Source organism: Squalius cephalus, assembly GCF_949319135.1.
Source record: "Squalius cephalus genome assembly, chromosome: 18".
Classification (NCBI taxonomy): Eukaryota; Metazoa; Chordata; class Actinopteri; order Cypriniformes; family Leuciscidae; genus Squalius; species Squalius cephalus.
The window spans coordinates 17,975,805-17,992,659 of NC_137139.1; the positions used below are offsets into that span (position 1 = coordinate 17,975,805).

The 16,855-nt window shown below is 37.3% G+C and overlaps 1 protein-coding gene across 1 annotated transcript; it reads left to right on the top strand.

The window, feature by feature from the left end:
* Positions 1-483: 483 nt before the first annotated feature.
* avpr2ab (arginine vasopressin receptor 2a, duplicate b) lies at positions 484-16,473 on the top strand. The gene is made up of 6 exons (XM_079848788.1): positions 484-546; positions 8,908-9,291; positions 10,171-10,416; positions 10,501-10,647; positions 12,051-12,675; positions 15,393-16,473. Exons 2-6 carry the CDS (start codon positions 8,911-8,913, stop codon positions 15,593-15,595), a joined length of 1,602 nt encoding a protein of 533 aa, XP_079704914.1. The 5' UTR covers positions 484-546; positions 8,908-8,910; the 3' UTR covers positions 15,596-16,473.
* The last annotated feature ends 382 nt before the right edge of the window (positions 16,474-16,855 follow it).

The following is a 16,855-nucleotide window of genomic DNA, read 5'->3' on the forward strand; positions in this document are numbered from 1 at the left end:
ATACACAAAATAAAATTCTTACATATAGCTCCTTTAACATTCCATGCATTAATCCATAGAACAAAAACTAAATGCAGTAATTAATTAAAATCTTCAGTGCGTTGCATGCTTAATTGTTCAGGATTTAGAAAACAAAAGTAGCTAAGCAATGGAACCTGTTAACTCTGCAAAACTGGAATCTCAGTTGTCTTGAGTCAACATGTGTGACCTGCTTTTGTTGAAACCTTACAAAGCTTTATGGATTTTTGGACTGAGAGAAAACAAATACTAGGTCAAGTTAGGTTGCAAGTGCCCCACAGCTGTTCCAAATTTCAGCGGTGTTTACCAGAGTTGCACTAACATAGGCTGGGTTCATGCCTAAATGTTAATGTGCCTTACTAAGAACTTTGAAATCATGGAGAGAATATAGAGTTATAAGTAAACAAACGTAAACACTCTGTGAACCTGAGAGGTTTCAAAGTCCGTCGTTGTCTGATGATGTATTCACTTGTGGTTTGGTTCCCTTGTGTATGGCCCGGATTATGCACAATAAAGAAGGATCAAAAGGTATGGATTGTTTGCTCGTATTGTTTTTGTAGTTTCGATTGTGTTATTTTCATTGTTTCCAAGGTTTCGGTGTGTTTGTAAAGACTGCTACACTGTGATCTGTTTAAACAGGGATATATGCAATGAGTTAATGAGTACATGTAGACCAGCCAGTAGAGCATGAACCTGTTTCCAAGATCTCCATGTCCTCGTTCTCTCACACACACACATCACATTTCAATTTTTTTATGTACCTGAAAAACTGTAAAATGAAGAATATTTGCAAAAAATGTTTGCCACAACTATACCTCACTATACTATACTCTACTCTACTCTACTATACTATACTCTAGTAAAATGTCTCTCAGTGTTGGAGGAATGCGGGTGTGTTCTTGGGCAGGAGTCTGGGATTCTGACCCGAGCACAGAACAGAGCTGAAACATGAAAGGACAAACAGACAGCAGAAATGGGTTAGATAAACAAAAGAGCGAACAGATGAAAATAGGTGGATCACTCAGTCATCCTTCCTGTGGTGTGGCTGTTTTCCTGTGATTGACAAAGACGCAAAATAATAATAAAGAAGGATCGAGATATACTTGCAAACAGCCAGGACTATGTAGAATGACCTTTTTGGGTCAAAGTTAGATGTGTGCAGTTGCATTCAAAAATTGTATACCTTTTTAAACAGTGAAAATGCATTATTTTCTAATTAAACTATCAACATTGCAAATTTGAAGGAAAAATGTAATTGATAATTATCATGAGTTTGTGTAAAACCTGATTATCATGTTTTCAAGCATGATTTGATCCAAAGAACATCTTGAAATTCATTGGAAACAAGAACATCTGACCGTCTGTACAAAAAGTCACATGATTAATGTCACAATAATTTGATTTCTGACCTAAAAAAAAAAAAAGGTGTAGAATCAGAAATATTACTTATTAATTGTACATTATCATTTTTCAAAACCCTTAAACTTTAAAATTGAAAGAAAAAATATAAAGTTTTAATATGGTCTTTTTATGACGCAGACAATTACTTATATTGAAAAATGATCCACTGTGGTTAATTGCCACTTTTCCTTCATTCCCTCTATTCTCCTCTGTCAATCCTGCTTTTCCTTTCCAGATAGTGATGCTGCACTATACAGTAGCTTCTCCTGCTGTGAGGCATTCCTGGGGGGGGTGTTCATAAATTAGGGATTACTTTCCTTACACGTCTTTTTCGCACGCACACAGATTCCAGTGTAGCCACATAACATGCTGATCTGATGTGCTGACGTACATTGATAAATTCCTTATCTGCACTTCATCACTGCTCAGTGTGAGATCGGTCCACACACACTCACTGGCAGAAGGATCATCAAAAGAAATCATCATGATGGACCTTCTGTGCATGTTTTCTATTTTCAACATGAATATTATCAAATGTAGTATTTTCTTTAGCATTTATATGAGACACTATTTTCTCATTTCACACAAGCTGTACAATAATTATGTCACGTTGGTTGAAGCAGAGGAGGAAGCAGGATCCATGTGCAGCAGTCTTTTATTAAATAAACTCAAAACTTCACAAATAGTGCAAATACAGACTCGGGAACAGCACAACCAACATAGTACAATGTTAAGAACTGACAAAGACTGAAGACACAGGGCTTAAATACACAAACAAACCGGAGAGCTAACAAGATAAGACGAGACACACCTGAACAGATCTAACTAATCAATATGTAACCATAGAAACAAACAGGCAGGGACGGAGGAAGACTAAACTGAACTAATAAACAAAACAGACTGCCAAAGTTACAAATGAACTCCACAATTAAGATGTAAATTTACCTTATTAGTTAATTGTTTTGTGAGATGAGTATAGTTCCTTGTCATTCCTTAGCTATGTTGTCATCTGCTATTTTCTCAGTCAGGATTTGTATTTTGACCAGTGACATAAGGTACCTTGAAATAACGGACCATATAAGTTGACACGAAAAAGTAGTGCAACCCACTAGATATCGCTGACCACAAAACCAGAGGAAACCGAGAAACGCTGTGACCCATTTCAATTCCCCATTAAAAAATCAATTTTTCCGATTAAGAACTACATTTTTGAAACTGCATATACTACACATGTAATGAAGAATGATTATATGCATGTATACCCATACGGAAATAATAATAATAATAAAATTCTGGGTAAAATGTATTTTAAATACACATCTTAAACGGTGGCTTAAGAAAATATATGTTTGAAAATTAAAATAGATTTTGTGTAGACTTTCAAATGCCAAAAATGTAATAACATAGCTACTTCCAAATCTATTATTTTGGGTAATTTTTTTTTTGTTCATATGTATTTTGGACAACATTAGATAGTTTTTAAAAATGGATAAAAAAAATCTATGATATATATATAATCAAATTTTCCATATGGTATATTTATTTTGTGTGCAACAAAATTCAATTTATTTATAGTATACTAGCAGTTTAACCAGTGAATTTGGCCCTGCCCCTGATACAGTATACTGTAAGTAGCATTTATATTAATACTTAATTTAAACTTAAACATTTATTTATATTTGTCACATAAACATCTGGATCATACACGTACGAGTGCACTTATCATCTTGCTCCCTAATTTTAAAATTCATTTTACAATTTTTAAATTTGCAGTACGTATTTTTGTATTCTCTCTCTCCTCTATTTCTCTCTGTGTCTTCTAGTATTTTCTCTCTTATTTTTCACCTTTATTTATTTATTTGATGGCAAAAGGCACCTTTAGAAAGTGCTGTTAAAGGGTCATGTGCTCAAGTCCCAGTGCACCCCACTGCTGTGCCATGAACGTCCTTTCCTTCTCTCATATGACCCTGGACTGGCACAGAACACCATCGCTTTTAAAATGACTAATTATCCATGCGCATCATTCAGCATCTGAAAGGTATTGCACATCTGAAGCTCAGCTTTCGATGATGTGAAGAGCCAGGTTGAGCTTTGCTAAAACTGTTACTGTGCAGTTGCTTTTGACCTGGAATAGAAGCTATCAAGGACAGCTTGATCTGCTGAAAGGACGATATTTACGTAAAAATCAGATACTGTGAACAGCAGAGGTGACAGAGAGATGATACGAACTGAGAGAGGAGCAAAGGAGTGAGAGATGGATGAGTGCACTGCTGCTCTCCACAGTTGGCTTTCACATCCTTCACTCTCATCTCTTCTTTTTCAATCTACCCCCTTGACCTCCAAGCAGAGCACCACGGGAAACTGGAAATATTTTTAGTGTCCGCCTGATAACCAGCAGATGAAGGTTGAAGAGACAGAGGACATGTCTCTGTTTGGTGTGGTTTTGCTCAGATTTGATTGCTCAGAAGTTGCTCTTTCCTAGCTCAGGATGTGTCTTCTAAAATCTTTAGGAGAAATAAAAACGCATGAGACATTTGTTGACATACAATAAGGCCTTGTCCACACTAATACTTTTCATTTGAAAACGCATCTTTTTCTCTCTGTTTTGGCCTTTTTGAAGACGCTCTCCAAAGTGGATACATTTGAAAACGGCATTTTCGCGTTGTAGTGTGGACTGTGAAACCGGAGGTATGTGAAAACAATGACACGTTTGTCATGTGAAGCATATTGTACCATTAAATATTCATGTTTATACGGGTATTGTGCCTGTTATGTGTTAGCTATTCACTTTTACACTGTTGCTAAAATGTGTTACTTTTACAGAAAATTCACTCGCATTTGCTGTCCTGCAGCAAAACATGAGAGCAGTTGCGTTTTAGACCAAACATATAATGGTGAGCGCGAGCGAGTGTGACCTGGAATATTTTGCTAAATAAAATGATCCCGCCAGAAGAATTGCGCGATTACTTGATTAGCCTGTGTCTTGTTCTGTCTGTATCATCTCAGTGAGCTTTTATGAGGGTTTACACGTGCGCTGTAAGGCGAATTTAGCGTTTTCATACGTTTCACTGCGGATGAGAAACTTTTGGAAAACGCTTGAAAATGCTACTGTAAACGGAGAGCGTTTTGAAACGAAAACTCCGTTTTCAAATCTATCCGGATTAATGTAGACCCATGTATTAAATCCATGCAGATAGCAAAGCTCACATAATTTAGTCCTCAATCCCAGGATTGTAAATATCACAATGAGTAGGTAGGCTAATGTAAAAAAAAGGAGACTTGTAGTATAAAATACTGTTCACATTTCATAACAATAACATTCCAGAAGGAAAAATGTACAAATATTGTAAATATTTTTGTGTAAAAAACACAAAATCTGTCTGTGTAAAAAAAAAAAAAAAAAAAAATTAAATCTCTTACACTAGACAAATCTGACCATACTGTGCGATATTGTTGTGATCTCTTTTAAAACCCTATGTGATATTTCTGTTGGAACCAAAGTGAGATCTCTTTCATATCTCAGTTGTTTCTGCTAAAAATTACAGAGAGCAAATGAGTCTCCTGCAAAACTGAGATGGAGACTCCATTTGCTCTCCCTGTAATCTCTCGGCTGTATAGGAGAAACAGTTGAGATATGAAAGAGATCTCATTTTGGGGATTTATCCAATGGACTTGACTGAGCGGATCATATACACATGCCCAGCAGGGGCAAATCACAGAGCCGCTTTCAGCCTCCTGATGAATATCCAGTGCCAGCATCAGAAACATTTAAAGACCCAGAGCACACGAAGAGGCTCTTTCTGTAATTTCCCAGGAGGTATCAAAGTAGATAACGGAAAGTAGTCAGGACATGCAAAGAGCTCGAACAGACGACAAAACTGACACCAAGCAACTGACGGGTTTTCAGCAGGCGACGTCAAAGGAAGACCTACATTAATTTCATTAGGACTCCAGCACTGAGGAGGCTATTTCTGTTGTGAATTGATTATGCAAACACAAGATGAAAAGAGCCACTCCAGATGGAGAGAGTGAGAGCAGGAGGAGTGAGTGAGAATGAATGAATGAATGAAGTGAATGAAATATTGCAGGTCGCAGAGACTTGGGCTTGAATCAAGAGCTAATTTTAAAACAAACTGCATTCGAGAGCTTTCTGGTTCCATTCTCGCTAATCCACACATAAATCAATCAAAGCGACAGGGATACACTTATGGAAGACAAAACAGCACACATGAGCTTACAAAAACCAGAAGAATGAAAGAAAAAAAAATCAGGGAACACAAATGCTAAGGACGACCACACAAAATCAATGACTACAGTTTTAAAGTATTCAAATGATTTACACTACCATTCTCAAGTTTAAGGTCAGTAAGATGTTTTTACTGTTTTTGAAAGAAGTCTCTTATGCTCACCAAGACTTCTTTTATTTGATAAAAAAAAACAGTAAAATTGCGAATACCTGCATTCTATTTGAATATATTTTAAAATGTACTTTATTCTTGTGATGGCAAAGCTGATTTTTCAGTGTCACATGATCCTTCAGAAATCATTCTAATATGCTGATTTGCTGCTCAAGACACATTTATTATTATGATCAATGTTTAAAACAGTTCTGCTCAATATTTTTGTGGAAACAGTCATATGTTTTCAGGATATTTTGATGAACAAAATAACAGCATTTATCTGAAATAGAAATATTTTGTAGCTGGGTATAGTGTAGGTGCAACTGTGACAGCTCCCGTTGATGAGTGACTGTAACGTTACTGGATTTGTTTGAAAATAATATTAAACTGTCTGAAAACAAAACAGGGTTCACAAACTGTCTAAATATGTTCCATTTCTGTATATAATAAAGAGTACAAACTATAATTGCATCTATAGTACAGTAAGATATGTCAACATTTGAACCACTTTGAAGGTTTTTTTTTTTTTTACATTTGTATTATTAATATATATTTGAGTAAGCTGAAACCCAATTCTTGCATTTCACTGGCACGCAATGAATTCTGGGGTAGGCGAGGCCGCGAAGGATCCATCTATTGTATCCGTCATTTCACAGGAAACAAAAGACGCATTTGAAGGAGCCTTCGAATTGGGGCAGCCTTCATCGCGCCTCGGTGACACAATCGGCCTTTGGATGCGGCCTTTGAAGGATGCAGCCTCTTAATTGGGACATTGCTAACAACAGCCACTTGATTTGTATTCCTGAATGAATCAGCGTTTTGAGCGAATCAGTTGAATAAATACCTCGTTCATTAATACAGTCACTTTCCATATGTCATAATCCAAGTATCGTTTCATTTTGTCATTCATTTCATATTTTTGTATTCAAAATGTTGTTTAAGACATTAATCTCATTACATCATGCAATTGCAATTGCTGTGTAAATGCATTTACTGCCCTCTGAGCAGCATTAAACTGTGTAAATACAGTTTGGCTTCTTTGCAATCTCTGCATTGGAAAGATGGGCTGATACCGATTCAATTGGTATTGTCATTTAATTCTAATTGGACTACATTTCAGAATTTAACATTAAAGATGACATAATGGTTAGAAAAAAATACCCCTGGAAATCCATTTGAGGGCAAATATTTCCCCTTATGGGAAATTAATTTCTGACAGTGATAGATGGCCATACATATAAAAATACTCTTCATCTCTGGCTTTATTGATTAGTGTTATTTCAAAGTGCATACTCGAAGCGATACTAGTCTGCACTTAACATCAGTGTAGCCTAAATGCATTCGCTATAGTAAAAGTGTAGTAACCATGTTTTTTTGGCGGATTGATTACCATTTGTATAACCACAGTGTTACTACAAACACCATTAAACTATGGTTAGTGCAGCAAAACCATGGTTAATTTGTGGTTACCATGGTTTAAATATTAACCAATTTTTTGGGGGTTTTATTTGTAGTAAAACCATGGTTAATTTTCGTGCATCGCGCAGCTTTGCCACACAGATTTTGATAGTTGGTCTGTTAAATAAAACAGGCAGTTTGCCAAATATGTAGGCTAGGGGTAATTGTGTATGAAGATGCGAAGTAAATTAATATTTTTGAGATAAACTAATAATTTCAATATTTCACACGTGGGTGAATTTATGTCTAATTTTTATGTTCATGAGAAGGGTCGAATATGTGATAAATGAGTGTTTCCCCCCCACGCTTTTTCCGTTTTGAAGACAAAAACGAGAAAACAAATTATTCAAAGGTACACAGACCCCGAATCCAGCACACAGACCAGTGTATCTCCACATATAAATATAACGATGTTAATAAATCTAGTCTTTCGAATCCACTTTTACAAGATACAGATGCACGTTTTCTCCTAATTTATAGTGGCAGCACTCTTCACAGTAACCCACACTGTTCTGCCTTTATTATCCGATGCTGTTTTCTTAAAGGCTTTTGCACTTTCACTCTTTTACTCATATTTGATTTACTATATTTCCTTAATACCAGTATGCATGTAAGGTAAATTGCTTTAAAATACTTTAAAAGCATGCAATTTATGAGCGTTTTCAGTAAATTAGGCAAAAATGAAGTTTAATGTAAGTAAAAGCAAACTTACTTTTCATTTCAGTTATACACTGCATGTCAGCACATAATAATTATAAAGTCTGCATTCTTCTCTATTTAGTCCCTGAAAGCCTGTCCTCCTGCCTCCCCCTCCCTCCTCCCATCCATGCCTCAGTCATACGCTGTGTATCCAAAAGAGAGATTAAAACCATAATTGTTCCCATATCTCTTTCGTTTTTTTCTCAGTCTCACTGCAAATATGTTTTCCTGTGTCTGGAGATAAAGGATAAATACCAAGAGATTCTCAGAGTTGCCTTTCAGATATTTGCTAAATAAATTTGCTTTAATGTGTTTTAGCAGCTGGTCATCATTACCACGCAGCATCTTAATGAGGCAGATACAAAGAGAACAGAGTTTATGAAGAGATTGCAGTGTTCGGACAATGATTCAACTCTATATTTAATAAATCCATCGAATTTTATTGCCTCTTTCTCTCAAACAAAACTATATGATATGATATGTATCATATGTTGATAATTTAACAAGTTATGTGCACATCTACGGTGGAAACAAATTTCCACTCGAGGACAAATAAAACTATCTATTTAAACATAAAAACTACCCTCAAAAGTTTGAGTACATGTATCTTAAGTTTCTTTCTGTTTTAGTTAATACACAATGATTTAATGTGTTTTAAGAGCTTTCTCTAAAACCTCCCCAAAAACAGAAGTAGAGATGGAGAATTTAATTTGAGATGATATGGAAGACATCCTCCTAATGTTCTCATTTGATTTAGACGACACCATTCCATTACTCACATAGAAGAGCTACAGAAATAGCCAACAAAATTAAATTCATTTGACCTAATTTTATTAAAATGATTTACAACTGTTTGTTTACCAATTTAGGCCAGCGAGGGATCAGTATTAGAATGTTTTAGTTTTGCCTCTCACATATGTCCTTGTTGTAGGTCATGAGGATGGCCTCTTGGGAAGAGAATTTGGGTCAGCCAAATCGCTCTGTGCTGGAGATGGAGGGGCCACCAGACCTGTCAAGCTCCCTCTTCAATCTCAGCAGCAGTTATGGGGCCACAGGGTCTTTCCTCTGGCTGTTTCCATCAGAGAACGTCACATGGACCACCATGAGGCCCACAATGCAGCCAGTTGCCCCTCCACGGGTACGGGACCAAGCCTTGGCCCAGGCGGAGATTGGGGTGCTGGGGCTGGTGCTTGCTCTCACTGCTCTGGGTAACGGATTTGTGCTGTGGGTGCTGCTGCGTAGGAAGAAACATGCTCCCATGCACCTCTTCATGGTCAATCTGTGCGTGGCTGACCTGGTAGTGGCCTTCTTTCAGGTAACCGCCTCTTCAGACTATTAAAATGATGAGTACGGAGAAAAGAGCGGGTAATGAGTAATCATTGACCTCAGTGGAAACATATAGTGAGACTACATTTATTAAAATGCAGTTGACGTATCAGGCGTGGGAGTAATGAGTGTCAGCAGGGAAGTTGTAGATTAATATTAATCAAAATAATTGTGATATGGCTTTTGTGCAAAGGCTGAAATTTAATTTAATAAGTGTGCCGCGTGCTTTAGAAATGTTACAACAGTAATTTTCTTATTTTGTTTAACATTTTTATTTAAAAGTAATAGTGATCAAAATAATAATGAGAATTATAATATTTATATAATGACAAACATTTTGGCCAATTTATGCATTCCTAAAACCAAGCACAGCAGACCTGAAACTTTAAAAAAAACACAAACACACTCAATTTAAATCTCAATCACATTTTTTATCAGAAAATTTTTAATTTATCTTTTTTTCCAAATCGTGCATCCCTAGATGTTAGCTGCTAATGTGGCAAAGAATGTGTTTGTCATGGTAAAATAATGGCAGTTCAATCATGACAACTCCTGAAATAGTTTTAGCATGTGAATAGATAAGATAATGTTAATGTATTTGGTCTTGGTGGACAAGATCTCATACACATGTTGTTTCAGAGCAAGTGAGCATGTAAGATCTGCTGCTGCTGCATATATAGACATAAATCCCTTAGCAGTTCTAGACAGGTGGAGGTGGAGGGTTTCAGAAGAACTCTGATAGCGCACTGCAGGACCAGCTTACAGCAAACACAGCGAGGCCAATCAGCTTGTGCCATGTAGTAAATGATGTGCCATCTAGAGTTTCATGATCATAAATTCTAATTATATGTTTTTATTTTGTCCCCAGGTGCTGCCACAGTTGGTGTGGGACATCACTGAGCACTTCCATGGCCCTGACGCTCTGTGCCGCTCCGTCAAATATTTGCAGATTGTCGGGATGTTCGCATCATCCTATATGATCGTGGCCATGACTGTGGATCGGCACTATGCCATCTGCTGCCCCCTGCAGGCGTATCGCGGGGGCGCACCCTCTCGCTGGAACACCCCTATCATGGTTGCATGGGGCCTGGCCCTTTTGCTCAGTTTACCACAGGTGAGGAATACATCTCAGATCATTTCTAAATGATTTATTTAATATGTTGTTCAAGCTCATGACTCTCTGCTCGCTCATACATAGGTGTTTATCTTCTCACGGTCAGAGGTGTCCCCTGGGGTGTTTGAATGCTGGGGCCACTTTGCTGAGCCATGGGGTCTTAAAGCATACGTCACCTGGATGACTGTGGCTGTGTTCGTATTGCCAGCCTTAATCATCACTGTCTGTCAGGTATCTCCAGCTTATTCTCTTTCCCTCTCAATCTCTCACTCCCTACTCTTTTTTTTTTTAAATTATTAAAATGGTATAGCTTTGACATCTCTTGTCTAACAATGCTTTATAGAATAAGAAAGACTTAGCATGTTTAATGGAAATTAATAGGTGAGATTCTGAATTCAGCAGTTGGAATTTTGGCTTTCTTTTGACTAATTTTGACATAGTGTTCCTTTAGTTTAAAACAAAGAGCAAGGCACTAGACATGCCAAGGTCATGGGTTTGATCCCTAAAATGCATGAATTGATAAAATGTATACATGTAAACATATGAATGAATGCAATGCAACATATTTTAGATAAATCGCCTGCCAAATGCATAAATGTAAATGACTACTCGCTCTTTTGCTAAGCCTCACTTAACTCTTCCCCGCCATTGACGGAAATTTCTGTCATTTATGAGACAATGCTTCCCCGCCATTGACTATACGCTAGGGAACGCTATTTGGCATCTTCTGAAAGAGTACTGAATATCCTGATCAAAACACATGGGAAGAAGAAGCAGAAACAAGCGATAACATGTAAGCAGATGCATGTAAAATAACGCGGTCATCAATATTAAGCAACATATAAATCAAAACTGCCTAATGTTACAGAATGAAATGTCGACCCAGGGCGAGCTAAAGGACTGTGCAAGCATTAGGGTTGATGGACTCAATTATTGCAATTATTCTTGATGGACTTCTGAATCCGATCTGGATGTAGTTTTTTACAAAATCACATTTTACTTACCCACATTAAAGTGTCGATAAAAAAAGAATACATTAAGCTAGAATAAAACGGGGTTTTTATTTAAAAACAAAGGCTCTGTTCTTTCTTTCGACATATTGCATGTTCAGATATTCATACAACAAAATATTCTGGGGGCCATGAAATTTTAGTGAAAATGATCAAAAACGCTGGCAATGGCTGGCAAAGACTGTTGCCAAGCATAATTTTCTTAGACAAGCTCTAATGTAAGTCTTTGGAGGAGCTGTGTGTTTGGATAGTTTTATGGAAATATTGTAAACTGCATAACAATGTAAATTTTCAACACATTTTTACCACTTTATGAGCATGGTTTACCAAAAATAACTCTGTTCACAGAAATCTATGGGATGTTCTGTAAAGTCTGTGTTGTCTGTGATATTCCTGTGTAGAACATGATTTCCTCAGATTAGGAATGTTTATTTGAATTAAATTGAATACTTTCAAAACAGCCACAGATTTTTATTTAGCTATATACCACCATAAAATGTTTGCTACAATTTAAATCCAGGAACTTCACTGGAATTTAAAAGTTAAAAGCATTCTTAATGGCACACAACTCTGTAGGACATAGTAGGACTATTTTTACATTGATATATCTCTTTTTCATCTCAGGTTCGCATCTTCAGAGAAATCCATGACAATATTTACCTGAAGTCAGAGCGGGTGGTGACGGCAGAATTCAAGAGGAACTCTGTCTTCTTCCACTTTGCTCAGCGGGAGGGGGGCAGGGGAAGGAGCAGAGAGCGAAACAGACAGAGCAGACACACTCACCACGCTGACAGCAGTTTCAGTCAAGCTCACTGCAGCCCCTTACATCGTGCCAGAGAGGAAGACTACTCTCAGACTTTACCCTGCAGGAGCTCTATCTGTGAACCCTGCTTTGGGCCCCGCCCCTCTTCAGACAGCTCCTCCCCTTCCATCACAACTCACCAGCAAAACACCCCCAACCATCTCTCAGACCCCTCCCATTCTCAGTCATTATCAGCCAATAGCGTTTGTGCATTGGCTGGACATCCAAACAGCTCTGGAGCTTCTGAACTGTGGCCAGATGTGCTTCCAGATGCTTTTCCCATTCCGACAGAGTATTCGCACCCGCCACCTCTCCCAGGTGTGACCAAGGCCATGTCTAAGACAGTTAGGATGACTCTTGTCATTGTGCTGGTCTACACCATCTGCTGGTCTCCTTTCTTTATTGTTCAGTTATGGGCAGCCTGGGACCCCAACCCACCAAACCAAGGTCAGACTTTAACTACTGTAGATACATACATGTATGTACATGTCCTGTATAGTCACACAACATATTACAACAGTGTCGCCCCATTTTTCATCTGCGCTGGTTCTAGAAGAAAGTTATTTTTTTTAAATTATTTTAAAATAGTCTTCATTAAAGAGTTATAAGCCATGAACCAACCAATCAGCTACAAGGTGAATCACAACACTGAAACTTTGGTTTGCAGAAAAAGTTTTTGAAAATTAGACAAAAACACAAAGGTACAAGACTGTAGTACTTAATGGTTTTACTGAGGGAAAGAACTACAATCCCATGAAGGATTGCGAACAGCATAATCTAATTAAAAACAATGGAGAAATATAAGACTACTCATTTACAAATGTTGATTATATGTATTAAAATAATAAGTCTATTGCAAATATATATATATATATATATATATATATACAAACATTTCAGTATTTTGAGAGCATAGAGGGATCGCCTCGATTACATAATTTGCAGTGCCTCATGGGAGTGGGCGGAGCTATTTTGGAGCGTGATGCTTTTTTGACTCTCTGATTGGTGTAATTTTCTGTTCAGAATCATGGGTGATGTAGTTTTTCACCAGGAATTCCAATGTTAAACACGATTATTTAAAAAATAAAATGAAATCATGAGGCCTGACGGCTTCAGCAGAGGCAAATACCATGGATTAACAACCTCGTGGCTCACAGTAGGTCTGTCTTTAAAAGTTTATAAGCTATCGTTAAAAATCTATTTCCTTATGGAGAAAATGAATGGAGTTTTTTCTACTGGAACCTGACTGTTGCACACTATAGGGTTCTTGGATGCCATAAACACTGTGCTGTATTTTTTAAAAGGGTTCATAACATAATAGGCAATATTTTGAAACAAGAAATTGCTTCACAATCATCAAATCGGAGACGATATAAGCTAGAAGAGACAGTCCACTCGCCAAAAATTAATGGGAGAAATCTCAAAGATGAATATCGTGTCAGTCTGAAAGTCCCGCCGTTTAGTTAAAAGCTCCAATAATTTTTTTTCGATACAGACTATACAGACTTTGTTTGTGCATGTGAGTTAGTTAACTTTGTTAATTAGACACCAAACAATTTTAAGTTAAAAATTGTTTTTTTTTTGGGGGGGGGGGGGGGGGGGGGTTGGGGGGGATTTTAGCTAAAGAAGTCAAATTTAGTATACCATTGTTGTAAGATTGTATGGCTGATTTGAAAAATACACTACTGTTCAAATGTTTGGGGTCAGTTCAAATTTTTTTCACATTTTTTTTTTTCAATACGTTCATTCAGCAAGTATCCATTTACATGGATACATACATTTTAAACATTTTAAATAATGTTCTTTTGAAATTTCTATGATCAAGGAAAAAATGACAGCTCCCACGAAAATATTAAGCAGCACAACTGTTTTCAACATTGATAATAAGACAATGTTTCTTGAGCAGCAAATCATCATATTCGAATGATTTCTGAAGGATCATGTGACACAAGACTGGAGTAATGATGCTTAAAATTCAGCTTTGCCATCAGCAGGGTGGTGTTAAATAACCAAACAATCAACACATTCCCCAGGAATCTCTCAAAAACAGAGGTGCCTGTTCTTGGAAATCTACCTTCCAGCAGAGTTTCATTCCAAGTACAATCAAAAACACATGAATCAGTTCATCAGGGTCTTCAAGTTTACTGGGAAATTGCAGGCAGGTGTGTTAGAGCTTGGCTGGAACTAAAGTCTGTGGGAGGAGAGATCTCTAGAAGCAGAAATAATCAATCATGGTTTCAATGAGTCCCTTTTTATTTTCCTCTTCTTTTTTAATTGCCCCCTGCTTTCTTTCCCTTTAACACATAAACAGAAAAACACCTGCTCACTCGCCTGAGTGTTGGGTAATCTCATTGGTGTTTACACCTCTGTATTAAACTGGACTTTCTGCACAGTTTGACCAGCCACCTGGTAATGAAATCACTATGAAAATCAGCACAATTACAGCATTTTAAAGTTCTACATGGCTTATATCCCCCACCTCACTTGTTTTTTAGTCAGCTTATACAAAATGACAGTAAAGACATTAATGTTACAAAATATTTCCATTTCAAATAGAAATTTAGAATTTTCTATTCATCAAAGAATCCTGAAAAAAAGATTAAGCGGCACAACTGTTTTCAACATCGATAATATTAAGAAATGTTTCTTGAGCAGCAAATCGTCATATTACAATGATTTCTGAAAATTGATTTCTGATTGCTGAAAATTCAGCTTTGACATCACAAGGATAAATAACCTTCATTATAATACAATATTAAGTGTTTTTACTGTAGTTTTGATCAAATAAATGCAGCCATGGTGAACGGTGAGTCTTCTTAAAAAACTTTTCAATGGTAGTGTATTATATATCTCTTATATGCAAATTCACTGTGTTAGTTTGTAATTAATTTATGGCCTTTTTCCTTACAAAAACTACAGCTTCTGTCCAAATAATTAAAGTTAATGTCACTACTGCAAAATCATAATCCCATATATGAATAAGGGATTATTATTTGCATTTGTGTTACAGTCTTTAAAGCTATTATTCTAAGCGATTTTAAGATTTTCACCTGGTAGATGATCTCATGGACTTGCACAGATTATCACAACGATATTGCTATATTGTCAATGCAGTAGACTAATACACACAAATGGCTCCGAGTTGACTTCTATCTCTCATACAGGGGCTGCTTTCACTATCCTGATGCTGCTAGCCAGTCTAAACTCCTGCACTAACCCGTGGATCTACACAGCCTTCTCCAGCAGTGTGTCCCGTGAGCTGCTCGCACTGCTGCGCTGCCAAACCGGATCCCCACGTCGAGGTTCCCTGCCGGACGACTCAACCACAACTCACACGTCAACCAACACCAAGGACTCCATATACTGACCTCTGGCCTGACTCTACTACACACACACACACCAGCACATGGCAAACACACCACTGATGTGATGGGCTAGACCCTTTCCCAAATGCAACTCTTTGCCCACATAATGGCGGATACATTTGGGCTCATGAACAGCATTTCATCCTAAGATCTTATGAACTTCACAAGGCACGCGCCAACTCCACAATTGTGCATGAAGTGCGCCGTTTGATACAGGACTGGGGTAATGTCCACGCATGTCCTTTAGATTCAGGTACATGGTGGTTACACAATATGAACAGCAGATACTGATCCATTAATAACAACTTGCATCAGTTTGAAAGACAAAACCACATTGCCATGCCTAGTGCATTTTACAGACAGCTGTCCATTCAGTCACACGAAAACAGACTGGAGTGATGAATCAAGAGGACGGGGGGGGGGGGGGGGGGTGTGTTAGTAAGCGAAGGATCGGAGGTCCTCCATTGTTCTCCATCTTTCTTTCATGCCTCATCCGAGTGTTTTCATAGATAGGCATCACAGGATTACATCAGAATTCACAGTACAAAGTGTGGAAAATGCATGTGAACAACACGAATGGACAAAACTTTATCTGGATATACTCGAGATAGCTGCCAAGGACCAGCGGCAAGATGCTGCGAATTAGATCGTCAGAAGTTTAGGGGAACATATTCACCACCAGCAAGAATGTTACAAAAATATCAGCCTATGACATGGGAATCAAACACAGCGACATCTTAGTGATTTTCTAAATGATATGTCAAATCTAAAGAAAGACACTGTGAATTGAATTGGTCTACAGTATTTGAGTACTAGCTAAATGATTAGAATTGCTGCAGTGAAATCTACTTTTGACCACCGCTAGACACAAAAACATTTTTTTTTTCTTTTACAGAAGAAACAGGGTAATGGTAAATGAACAGCAATATAGGTGTAAGTATTGTAGGTAGCAACATTTCGAGAGCAACTGCTACAGTTGAAATCTCTACATTATGTACATATGTAAAAACTAATCACACCAATTTCAGTTTCATCCACAAGTTTGTCACTATTTTAGCTCTCTACCTCTTTGTTTGATTTTGTGTTAAAAGTTCTATTTTGTCTCATTTGGAATCGGGACCATTCACATGCTTCAGAGTAACTTATTTGTACAGAAAATATTAACATTATAATAAAGAAGTGTAAAAGGATTAAGAAAAAATGTACTACACTGCAACTTAAGCGCCTTATTATAAAGAAAAGTATTATATACATATATACAT